Consider the following 13224-nt stretch of genomic DNA (forward strand, 5'->3'; position numbering starts at 1 on the left):
TTTTTCAAACACTCAAAATGTTCAGAGGCATTTGTGCTATCCATACATATATAGTTTTTATTAGTTCTTTGGGATTTTTTTATTCTTTATTTTTTGCAAAAGGAAAAAAAAATGTGTCTGGAGGTCCCAACCAGGCCCTACTAACAATCCCGACCGGACGTGTTCGTGTAAAATGCATTGGTTTGAAGCCTCCTGCAAAAAAGCTAACTCATTTGCGATCCTCTGGCGCCACCTAAAAGTTGCACAATTGGAATGACCTCAACCCAACAATGTGGCAGAAGGATGCCAATCGGCATGTGCTGTGAAGCGACTCTGCTAACACAAGGGTCGCGGGGCATGCTGGAGCTGTCTTTGGGCAGAGACAAACAACCAGACAACAGACCAACAACCATCCACACTCACATTCACACCAGGGGGACAAGGGACAGTTTAAAATGTTCAATCAGCCTGCCATTCATGTTTGTGCAATGTGGGAGAAAAACCCACGCAGGCCCGGAAGAACATGAAAACTCCACACAGGAAGGCCAGAGCCGGGATCGGAAGCAACGAGTTTCGGGCAGTGAAGACCTCGAGCCCGTTCTGGCGCACCGCGGCATGGGAAACGCGCTTGGCTGGGGGCTGCCATTCCACGGGGCGGGAGTCAAATCTCGCAGGTCCGCTGCACCTGCCGGGTTGAATCCCCTGCGCAAAATATGTGAGTACGCCCCACACCCGTTTACCTACTGTAGTCACCTGATATATTTGGTCGGTGGGGACCATTGACGACAAGTATGCATTGAAAAGGTGAGCATGCCTGCCTCAGAGTGCCAAAGTGCGGGGTTCGATTCCAGCTCCGGCCTTCCTGTGTGGAGTTTGCATGCTCTCCTTGTGCCTGTGTGGGTTTTCTCCAGGCACTCCGGTTTCCTCCCATTACATTTATACTTTTACTGAAGTAAAAAGCTGGAGTTGAGACTTCAACCAAAATATTTTTAAACCTCAATATTTGTACTTCTTGAGAAATTAAAGTAAATATTTTTAACAACTCTGGTCAATTGAAGTACAAAATGTGCATCTCCTTTGTATTGTATGGCGGCATTGCTTTCATATCGAAAAATGAATTCCCGAGTTCATCGAGACAGGAGAACTTAAGACTAACTGCCGACTCAAGCTGAAGAGGAGATGGGTGAAGCGACGGGAAAAGGAACCATAGGACAGAAATAATAACACAATTCTTTCAACAGAAGAAAATACATTATGCCTTCTTCAGTGGCTCCGTCAGATCTGACCTCAACACAAAGGGATGTTGTCCCATGACCTCATGAGAGCAATTCACACCAGACATCTCAAGAAAAATATTGCTGCCCTGAAGCAATTTTCGAACTCGCCCAAAAATCCCCCTGAGCATTGTACAGGTCTGATTGTACCTACAGGAGAGGTTTGGTTGAGGTTTTGTTTCCAAGGGAGGTTAGCATCAGTTCCCACCCTGCTCTTTACATGTTCAATAAAAACATGGAAGCATATTGTTTTTGTGGGGAAAATTGTGTCTGTATGTTGTGGCCAAGATGAGCGTCAGTTCACAGAATGACCAATTTATGCAGGAATTAAGAGTTCACATGGGCTAATAGGTTATTACAGGAGCATAAATTGAAATTCCCCTTGAACGATTAAACAGTACAATAAATAAAAAATGAAAAAAGCAGCCATGAAAACGTCATAAATTAGATTTTGAAGCAAATTAGTGGCAGTTACACAAAATGTTCATGCTGTGATCATCAAATAAATAATGTTTAAATGGCTTAATATACAAGAAATAATGGCATTATCCATGTGATACATTAGAACATAATTTATATTTTATTTTGAAGGACTTGTGTTGCATTACAATAGATAAACGTAAAAGACACACATTATTCTGAGATACGGCGCAATCAAGGGTGATGCTGCATTGAAGGTAAAATATGTTTCTGTGGTAACATCAGAGTCTGCAAAATATGACATAAAAGGAAAATATTCACAAAATGTTTCCATGGTTTTGAAATGGAGGGCGTATCTGGGTAACTGACCTGTTGTCACTGTGGCATCAGAGTGTGAGACCACAAGCTCAGTCTTAATGCTGCACGTGTATATGTCACTGATGTTGAGCGACTGCAGTGTGCTGACCACTCGAAACATGCCCGCAGAGCTCTGCTGTAAATCTGTGCTCCCCTGCAGAACGTTGTCGTCGGCATCCAGCCATGTTACGTTGGGCCTGGGAAACCATCTGCTTGCCTCAGCTGTCAGGACACCGCTTGACAACGTAAACGTGGGTGCTGTGAAAGCTTACAGGAGGATATAAAAAGAAATCATGTGTGCGTCAACCCTGAAAAAAAGTGCAGTGTCTTAATATGTTACAAAAAAAAAAACACGACCCAGATTCTACATAATAATTGTGGGGTGACCGAAAGAGTGCTGTTCACAGGAAATGGTCTTACAAGATGAGAGATTGGAGTGCTTTGAAGATACTGTAAACAGAGATGGACCACACTCTGAGTGGATATATAGACAGTACACTGTACACTTTCCATGAAAAGCGGGGGGATATGGGGGGGGGGGGGAATCCTTAAATTTTTTTTAAAAATCAGAAAAAATGAAAAAGCAAATATGCAAATCCATGGTAGCCAAATGACAAATATGCCCCGGTCGACTGTAGTTTTAAGTTGTGACTTCAACAATCACCACAAGAAAATCGTCCATCCATCCACCCAACAATTTTCTAGTCAGCTTATCCTCACAATTGCTACATGTACAGCACTTTGTATGCAGCGATGGCTGTTTGAAAGTGCTCTATAAATACTGTTGACTTGACTTGACTTGACAAGAGTCACTGGCGCACTGGAGCCTATCCCAGCTGTCTTCCGGCAGTAGGCGGGGGGCACAATGAACTGGTTGCCAGCCAATCGCAGGGCACACATCGACCAACAACAATCCGCGCTCTCACTTACACCTCGGGAAAATTCAGATCAGGAGTGTCCAATATGTCGATCGCGTCCCAAGTTGATCGTAAGGAGTGTAGAGGGGGGAAAAAACCCAAAAAACTGAACATTTGTGTGTCTGTGCGCATGATATTAATATGTTATGTTTGTCTTTGTGTACACTTTACCCTTAGCATCCTATCAGTCTCACTTTCACAAAAAGTATATAAAAAATATAAAAAAGCAGGGAATATTTAACCTACAGTGTCCCATGACCTGCATCACTGAAAGTTGTTAGCGGTCAGCAGTCCGGAATTGCAGCTTGCGATCAGAACTGGTGCATCATATCTTTTATTATTCTCATTCTGAGTTTGTTTCATGTGTAATTCACCAAGGGAAATGGCAAACAATGAGAATCTGGAGGGCTGAGAGATGCATTTTCAAACGGGACACGTGAGCTACGATTGTGAACACGCTGCAAAAGTGTGTCCCTTGCCTTGGCGTCAGGTCTCTGTGATTTGCTTTTCACAAACTCAAACTTTTGTGTCTACTTTATTTTTCTGTTTCGTTCATCTTAGGGGCCTTATGGCTATTGCTCATTTGGGAATGTGTGTGTAAGTACATGCGTATGTGCAGTAGTTATTTGGACGCTCTGGCAGTCTACTCACCGCCGGAGAATTCCACGCCGTGCCAAAATTTCTCTCGCCCAATTCCTACTTGTATTGATTCATTGCCTCTTAGCCTTGTGGCTGTTATTGCGCGTCGTTGTTCCTCTTGCGAGTGAAATTTATATTCATCAGCAGCTGTGTACTCCAGGTTTATTCCAAAAAATAAATGGATCAAAAACTGGTGTACTCATGTGGCATCATCAGAGTATTTTTCCAATCTCACACTGCAAAGATTAATTGACTGGTAATCATTAATGCAGGTAAGTATTGATGGGGCTTGACATCCTCTTCCCAAGACGATCCATGTGCAATCTACGATCAATTTGACGAAAGAATTTAACACACGTCATCATGAGTTCTACCAACAGTTAACATTAGAATTACTACACCTTGTGACGAATGTTTTATTCATAAAGTTACCATGCTACAACCAGTAAATTATAGAATAACCAATAGTGTTTCAGAATATTTTTCACAGCGATTAGCCTACAAATCTAATGACCAATTTGCCTCGTAATCGTGCCTCGTGTCGTATTTCGCTCTTGCGTTCTGTGCATACGTCACAGGTGAGTTTAGTGATACGCCCTTTGGACGATTCATACGAAAAATCAGACAAGCATTCCCATTTCTTAAATATCATAATTAGTAGACCTTGGTGAGTTTTTTTCGCCGCCATCTCAAACTTTCATCTACGCGATTCCTCAGTTTGCGGACTAAAATAACAACCCGCATGCGCACATAACGTCATCTGTTGTGTCTCTCCCCCCCCCCCCCCAACACAGAAAACAAAACAAAACGAAAGTAAATTAGAAGAAACACACTCACACACCACATCATATCGCAAACACACATACAGGCGCAGTGAAATCGCGTGGATCACACAGTCAATTCAAGTGCGGTGACTTTTATAATTAAACTATTTTTTGGTACCGTGAAAATGACGCCAGGGAAGCGACACGCTACCGGTAACGATTGTTACTGTGAAATCCTCAGGCTGGCCGTAGTTTTTTGTTTGTTTGTTTTGACTGAGAAATTTCCTTGCGTCCCAAAAACGCACATTGTTTGGAACTGTGCGTCCCGTGGGAAAATTGTGCATCTCGACGTAACGATTCTCTGAGTACTACTATTATTACCACTACCACTGCCACTAATACTACATTAATTAATACTGTACCTTCAACTTCACAATAATAACAATAAATAATTAAATCAACCATGATTTTAAACTATGCATTATCAATATTCATTATTCCAAACACGAGAAAACATTCAGCAAACATAACTGGAATCGAGCAAAAGGACTCCAAATCCCAACGGCCAAACCTGGAAGTTAAGTGCCGACATTATTGACTCCAGCTGTAACGCAAATTACTTGGCTCAAATAAAGTAGTGCGCACAAACGTGACGACTGTGCAAGAATCACTAAATAAAAGACACCACTGTTACAGAAAGGCTTTACACGCTATTTAAACTGCCGATCGCAAACGCAACAAACCGTGATTGAAACTAACTGTAATGCCGCTCTTTACACGTAGCGCTAACTGTTACCCGTCAGTGGTGGACCCGCCCCTCTTAAACCGACAGAGTTAATCCATCAATACGGGTTTCCTCCGATGGAATTTATTGGTTTCCTTCGTGATTTTTGCGGTCCAGATGCAAAGGGATTCGAGGCTCTAATCTCTCATTGTAGCCGAGGACCGGCAATCCTAGGCCAAGGCCAAGGACTTGAGGACCGGCAATCCTAGGCCAAGGCCAAGGACTTGAGGACCGGCAATCCTAGGCCAAGGACTTGAGGACCGGCAATCCTAGGCCAAGGACCAAGGACTTGACTCTGAGGCTAAGGCCAAGGACCGCCCCTCGGTCCTCGAGGCCAAGGACTGTCTTGAACACATCTCTGATTACAACTCAGAAAACTAAATCCAAAACAAACAAAATCCAAAGTATCAAACAAAACATATGACTAAAGATAAAACATAATGACCAAAACCTGACTGAAACAAACATGACAGCAGCGAACAAACGGCAACAAACAAAGACCCGACAATGAGGAGTCGGCCGGGAGTCCTTTTATAGCCACTAATTACCTAACGACCAACAGGTGTGTAGCTGCTGAGAAAAATGACAGTACCCCTCACTCAAGGGACGGATCTCAGACGTCCCAAAGTTGTCCAAAAGGCTTGCCTCGCCGGAGAACTGGAATAAAAGCGATGGCGACCTTCGCCTCGCCAGGGAACAGGAACAAAAGCGACGGCAACCCTTTTATACCCCTTTTATAGCGAATAATTATCTAACGACCAACAGGTGCGGAGCTGCAGGGAAAAGTCCCACAGTGCCACCTGTTGGTCACAAACCGAAACATGACAGATTGACGGTCAAAAAATGTTGGGCAGCCCTGATTTTGAGTGTTCAATTAACCTGCCATGTATGTTTTTGGAACGTGGGAGGAAACCGGAGTATCCGGACAAAACCCACTAGGGCATGGGGACAACAGGATCGCAAATGACTAAACAAAACTACTTTGGGACATACACGCACCATTAAAAAGCAAGGCTTAGGAGTTTTGAAAATAAAAATATGAATCTTTTTATACGAAGTACATCCACTAAATTCTGTTTCAACCCTTTCGTGCAACCTATAACCTGATAACATGATAAGCTGTCCACTGTAGTAACCGCTGTCCCTGAAAGGGTTGTTAATGTGTTTTGTACAGCAACCTTGAATGTCCTCAATGGCGTTTTAAATAACATTCATTAATATTATTAAAGTACACTAGTACTATTACTAGTATGAAGTACTTTTTCATTTATATTTTCATTGTTGAGCACAGACACCATGGACACCACTTGTAACTTCAGATGGTCGTTAAATTAACCTTGCGGTTGAGCTGGAGCTCAAAACCTGGCTGCAGTATTAGCATCTACCAGTAGAGGGTCATAATACTGTAGACCAGGTGTCACCAACATTTTTGAGGGTGAGAGCAACTTCATGTGTACCGATTGTGTGAAGGGCTACCAAATTGATACACGTCTGAAATAACATATTTGTCCAAAATACCTTCAATAATATGAGGATGTGTTATTTTTAATACTTGATGATTTAAATTGTCAGACTTTGATCGTGTTTCGAAATGTCTCACAGTACTGCCAATGTTTGCATTTTTAAATCATAATTTCTACTAGCAAATCACAATGTCCAGGCACTGGCGGGCTACTCAAGTGGTCTTCACGGGCTACCTGGTGCCCGCGGGCACCATGTTGGTGACCGCTGCTGTAGACTGTGAAACATTCATTTGGAGTTTGAATCGAGTTCACGGTTGGATATCAAATGTATGAGGAAGATGACCAAGGATATAAAGCACCAGTGTATCTTCAAGGCAGAGATTCAATTTCAACGCTTTTTATTTTTTTGTCCAGTTACAGACCGACGCTCATTCCTACCGACTGCTGTCAGGCTGATGAATAAAAAATAACAATCATAGTAATAATAATAATTAAATGATGTGAAGGAAAATTGTAAATAGTACTGCGATTTATCCATTTGTGTTCATATTGTATTTTAATTGAAAGATGTTTGTTGTCGTTTTTTTTTCTCTTCTTCTTTCTACATACATTCTTGCTGCTGGAGGCTGTAAATTTCCCCATTGTGGGACAAATAAAGGATATCTTATCTTATCTTATCTTACCAAAATTATGTTGTTTTTTCCAATCCCTGCAAAGTCGGGTAACAATAAACAAATTGGGAGAGTGTTGCATGAGCAAAAACAAAAAGCAGCTTTAAAAAGCTATTTAAAGGGTGTGTATAATATTCAAGCGTGTGTTCTTGTCGAGAGGGTAATTTTTTTCATGGAGAATTACAGAACATTGTTGACTTTTGGTCCTTCTTAAAATCTGTCACTTTCCAATTGAAGGTTTCTGCTGTTTGATTATGGAAAGAATCACAGTGCAACCGGAATGTTGAGTTTTCCCACCTGCCGTCCTGAGGATGATGTTGACTTTCCCGCTGCCTCCGGAGTGGCTGAGCGAGCACGTGTACTTGCCCGCGTCACTTCGTCGCACCTTCCTCAAAAGAAGTGAGGCGTTTCCTTTCGGCACAACATCCCTGAAGATCTCTACCCTGCCGCTGTATTCTGAGTTCTGCTCACTGTTGCTCTCGGCACCATCCTCATAGCGGTAAACGACTCCTTCCAGTGATTCCTTCCTCCACGTGACTGACACCTCTTGGAATGTACTTTGTTCGCTGTCTGGAGGCAGGAAGCAGCTGAGCATGTGGTCTTTGCCGAGGTTGGCCACAGGAAGTCTATTGAGGCTCTGAACCAGAGACAAGCTGCCTTCTTGGACAAAGACAAAAAACACAGGGACTGAGCAAAATTGACACATCAGAGGTGTAACAGGTGCATTTATCCACCTTTTACACAGAATCCACAGAATGGAGGCAGATAAGCAACTGCTGTGGCGCACAGTGTAGTCAGCGAGCAAAAAGTGTTTTCAGCACGATGGTGCGAGTAGTGCAACATGTGTGCAATTTTGCAAGAGCGGCTCCACTTATTTCCTTATCCTTTCATAAAGGCAATGTCCCAACTTGCCTCTGATTCACAACACCTAAATCTGTATTGGTCCGTTTTCAGCAGGGATAGAGCAGGGGTCGGCAACCCAAAATGTTGAAAGAGCCATATTGAACCAAAAAAGGAATATATCTGGAGCAGCAAAAAATTAAACGCCAAATATATGCCTTATAATGAAGGCAACACATGCTGTACCTATATTAGCTGTATTAGACTACTGTCAAAATGATGAAGTTTGCTCCTGATGCATTGCTCCTACAATGAGCCTTCATGATTAGTTTTTTCCCCTGCAGTGCATCTGGGGAGCAGGGGTGCTCAACGTTTTATTGACCGAAGATCTACTTTTCGATCAACCAGCCTCCGAGATCGACCCATTACCGCACACGCGTGCATATGCACACATGTACACATGCATGCCATAATGAGCAATAGCCATAACGGTACTGTTGAAAAATGCTTCTCTCGGCTCTCCACATTCCCATTCTTTGCCAGTGCCCTTGGTGAATTGTACAGGGAACACCGTTTTCATTTTATTTATTTATTTATTTATACAACAGGCCCGTGCTTGGCATCTCGCCCTACTGATAGAACAGTGTGTTGCAGGCTATGACGCAAATCAACGTTGGCAGAAATTTTGAAATTGAATATTTATTCGACACATTTTTGCAACATTAGAAAATGTTAAGAATGTTTGTGTCATGTGTGTCCTCAGAAAGTATATTAAAACAAAAATATGTATTTCCCTCCCCCATCTTTTTTTTAAAATTTTCAAACATTTTTGAAAAAGCTCCAGGTAGCCAGTAGGGTGGCATAAAGAGCCGCATGCGGCTCTTGAGCCACTGGCTGCCGACCCCCGGGATTGAGTAAGCTTTTATTGGCAGCCTGGAAGGGGCTTGTGACAGAATCACACTTGGCAGTTTGATTATTGAGGGGATCGGGAGAGGGGGGAAAAGGGTTGAGGGGGCAGGAGGGGGGGGGGGGGAGAATAGCCATCCTGGGGGCTATGTAGCGTGAGGGAGGGGGACGGGTTGCAACCCCGCCCCCGCACTTTGACCACGTGGCCAGGGTCCACGGCAGCGCAGTGGCCAACGGTGGTGGTCCAGGGGGTCTGCAGCACCCGAGGTTGGACCGTGGGTGCGCCGGGCCCGGTGTTTTATTTTGAAGGGTGGGCATTCCTTCATAACCCATGGGGATGGTCGGCTTGGGGATCCGGTTAACGCCAGGACTGCGATGGATTTGTATACCGCCGGACGCGGTCCTGCGGGATTTTGCTGACCCGAAGGTAATTACCACTTCGCACCAACTCTCCAGTGATGGAAAGTCCCGTCAATTCGGCGTGGAGGCTCCCTTACGGACTTCACTGCGATCCACTAGGAATTGGCGACGGTTTGATCCGCTCCTTGGAGCCTAGGGATCGCAGATCTTTTGCGAATAATGATATTTGATTATTACATCTGGTACGATGTATAAAATATGGAGCCGCAAGAGTTTCCATTGACACAACACTGATGTCGGGGAAAAAGGAAATGTTTTTCTAAAAATGTAAAAAAATTGTTTGTCTTGTCTTTCTGGACTTACATCAACCAGCCGAAAGAAATTGTACTGAGCACTTCGTGTGGCTAAAAGGTTAATTTCCTAATGTGTGCATATCAACATACTCATGGCGAACCTTTTTGAAAATTATTTAGTCTTACCTGAGAGTGTCAAAGACAAGATGAGAATGATGAGAGCTGAGAAGACAGCAATCAGCGTGATCATGCTGTGCCCACGCACGCCCACGTACACACACACACACACACACACACACACACACACACACACACACACACACACACACATTTAATGATATTTCTGACAACACAACGATTAAAGGTTATGTTTTGATTAAGCCAAATGTATAAGCCAAAATTATCAGCAGCCGTTCATGACGAGAAAGTAACAATTGTAACTGTGACTTTGCTATCGTTGCGTTAAAAAAAACACAGTTTTTATGCTCACATGTAGAAGATGATCTGTCCCAGCGAAGCCATAGTTTCTCATTCCGAAACCTCTTTGGATGAAAGCCTCTTGATCAAGTCAAATTTCCTAAAACATAATAATAACAACAACAATAATTAAAAATATATGTATATAATAAAAAGTATGATCTTGACTTGTGTCGGCTGGTTCACTCACTCATTCAGTCACTTACACACACACACACACACACACAGATGCGGTCTTAAAAACAGGCGTATGAGTCAATATTACCTTAAGGCGTATGCTGCTGCTATTAAAATAAGCTGATTTCCACTGCTAAGAAAAGAGAGGCTTCCGACATTCCAGAAACACACACTCACAAAAAGTTAGGGATATTTGGCTTTCAGGTGAAATTTCAGGACGAGCCTAAAATACATTCAAACCTTTACTAGTGAACTTAATTTGACCTTCCTTAAGCTATTGAATGCACATGTCCAACTATTATACTGTATGTTTCAGTGCTTTCTGCACTAGTTGTTGTTCTCTAACAACAGTGCTTGACGGCAACATTTACAAAAGGCATATGATCCTTGAATCGACCAATAAATGTCCTGATTCAATAAGAGGTTGTGTTTAAACAGTCATCCTCAAGACACTGTTCACATTTTGACATCATGAGGCCAAGACGGGGCTGCACGGTGCTCGACTGGTTAGTGCTGTAAAAATGTTTGCAGCCTTCCTGCTTTCAATTTATTTTTTGCACAATTATTACCTTTTATGTTTTCGATCATTAAGCTCATTTTAATACTGTATCTTAAGGATATTTAAACAAAGCAACAAAATGCAATTTCCAAATGATCATTTTCTTTATTCAGGGAAAGAAAAACAAAGCTATCTGGCCCGTCATATTCTGTCTTGATTATGTTTCAGCTCCAGCTGGAGTAAAGGGCGTTTCCCTCCTGTGCCGCATTTCCCCATCAAGCTTTGCTGTATGTTTAAGGACTGTCTAGCTGCCTGGTCATTTTATCAGATTATTGATCTTGCTCACTGTTCTGCTTCATGTGTTGTATTCTAGACCTTTTGATACCTTTCATAGTCGCTTTCGTTTTGTCATAGACCTTTTGTCAGTGTTTTTCATTCTTCCTTTAGTTGATCTTGATCCTTGTCTGAGCCTGCATTTTTGGACTCTAAAAATTATTCGGTTCTATGTGAAAAGTATCAACTGTGATGAACCACAGTCTTTGGAAATCTGAATTTAGTTTCACTTCTAAAACCCAGGCCAGATTTGTTGATCTTTACCTGTCAGACAAAGTGAGGTAGGATACAAACTCGTCATTGAGAAATGGGGTCAAGAGCCTTCACGCGTGTACCTACAAGTACCGGCGACCCTGTTAATCTCCCAAACCCACGGGGGAGACCAATCTCTACACCACGCACAGTACTGAATAATTGGGGTGGTAAAAGGATAAACCCTCGGCCCCAATTATGCCAAACTTCAAGATAGTCAGTTTCAATGCTGAAGGAATTTCATCAACAAAAGCCGAAATTCTCTCCAACCTCAAAGCTGACATATTATGCCTACAAGAGACCCACAAGGACTCAATACCACCTAAAATCCCAGGCATGCACCTAGTCGTCCACCATGCTAGCCCTGTTCATGGAAGTGCCATCTACACACGAGATCCATCGAACATCCTAAACAGCAGGGATCTCTCCGAAGAAGGGATGGAAATACTTGAAGTAGAAACGACACATATCACCATTGTGTCAGTTTACAAACCACCATTAACACCATTCATGTGGCCCACAACCGTCAGCCAAAGAAACAAGGCACTAGTTGCTATTGGTGATTTCAATAGCCATAACACCATCTGGGCTACGCCCAAAATGATAAGAATGGAGAGGTCGTTGAAGAATGGGCATTAAATAACAACCTGACAATCTTACATAATGCTAAAGATAAACCATCCTTCATGAGTGCAAGATGGAAAAGAGGCTATAACCCTGATCTGGCATTTGTGTCCTCTAACATCTACACAAATTTTGAAAAATTTGTCAACGACCCAATCCCCAGATCACAACATAGACCAATCACTTTGAATGTGAGGCCAGTCATCAGGCCTCTCGACTCCAAATCAACACCCAGATTTAACTTTAGAAAGGCAAAATGGGAAGACCTCACCCTTGAACTAGATTCCAGGATCTCCACCATTGCAGCGCGAGCAGAGAACTATGAACACTTCCAAAAGCTTGTCTGGGAGGTTTCCAGGAGACAAATCCCAAGAGGATGCAGAAAGACCTTCATTCCTTGCCTAACAGATCAAAGCAAGGAACTTTATGAGGATTATGTTCAAGCATATAATGCAGATCCATTTGATGAAAATACCATCCAACTAGGTGAATTGTTAACAGCCTCTGTTGCAAATGGAAAATGTGAACGCTGGCAAGAACTTATATGCAACACAGATATGACTCATAATAACAAGAAGGCTTGGAGCATTATAAAGAAATTGAATACAGAAAAGAACATCCGAACAAGAACAGCTGCCGTTACACCGGACGAAGTGGCAAACCAACTACTACTCAATGGAAAACCACCCAATGAAGAGCGAGGATACCTCAAAAAAATGAAATCAGAAATGGACTGCATTATGCAAGAAAGTGATGAACTCTTCAATCCGTTCACCATGGAAGAACTCTTGGAAGCCATGAAATACCTCAAACCTGGCAAAGCAGCAGGACTTGATGGTATTACAACAGAGATAACTCGGCACTTCGGTACAAAGACAAGATCATGGATACTTGCTCTCTTCAACAACTGTGCAGCAAGTCTAAAGATCCCGAAGATATGGCGAAGAGCAAGAGTCGTGGCCCTGCTAAAACCTGGTAAAGACCCAGAGAATAAAAAAAACTATCGTCCTATTTCGCTCCTATGCACCCTCTACAAATTATATGAACGAATGATAATGGCCCGAATGCACCCTACAGTGGAACAACAACTATCGCCAGACCAGGCTGGATTTCGTCCAGGGCGATCATGCTGTAGCCAAATATTAAACCTCACTCAGTATATCGAGGATGGTTTTGAGGCCAAGCAAATTACTGG

The 13224-nt window shown here is 42.7% G+C and overlaps 1 protein-coding gene across 3 annotated transcripts; it reads right to left on the reverse strand.

Annotated features, from left to right (window-relative positions):
- Positions 1-1805: 1805 nt before the first annotated feature.
- On the reverse strand, positions 1806-10377 carry vtcn1 (V-set domain containing T cell activation inhibitor 1). 3 transcript variants are annotated; one of them, XM_052083085.1, is made up of 6 exons: positions 10335-10377; positions 10158-10244; positions 9854-9918; positions 7566-7928; positions 2043-2297; positions 1806-1961 (listed from the first exon to the last, which is right to left on the reverse strand). In XM_052083085.1, exons 2-6 carry the CDS (start codon positions 10187-10189, stop codon positions 1858-1860), a joined length of 819 nt encoding a protein of 272 aa, XP_051939045.1. In that variant the 5' UTR covers positions 10190-10244; positions 10335-10377; the 3' UTR covers positions 1806-1857. The 3 variants fall into 3 exon arrangements, with proteins under 3 accessions (XP_051939045.1, XP_051939046.1, XP_051939047.1); XM_052083086.1 differs by lacking the exon at positions 10335-10377 and having other exon boundaries at positions 7566-7925; positions 10158-10250; XM_052083087.1 differs by lacking the exon at positions 10335-10377 and having other exon boundaries at positions 2043-2252; positions 10158-10250.
- Between the last annotated feature and the right edge of the window lie 2847 nt (positions 10378-13224).

Source organism: Hippocampus zosterae, chromosome 12 (genome assembly GCF_025434085.1).
Source record: "Hippocampus zosterae strain Florida chromosome 12, ASM2543408v3, whole genome shotgun sequence".
Lineage (NCBI taxonomy): Eukaryota > Metazoa > Chordata > Actinopteri > Syngnathiformes > Syngnathidae > Hippocampus > Hippocampus zosterae.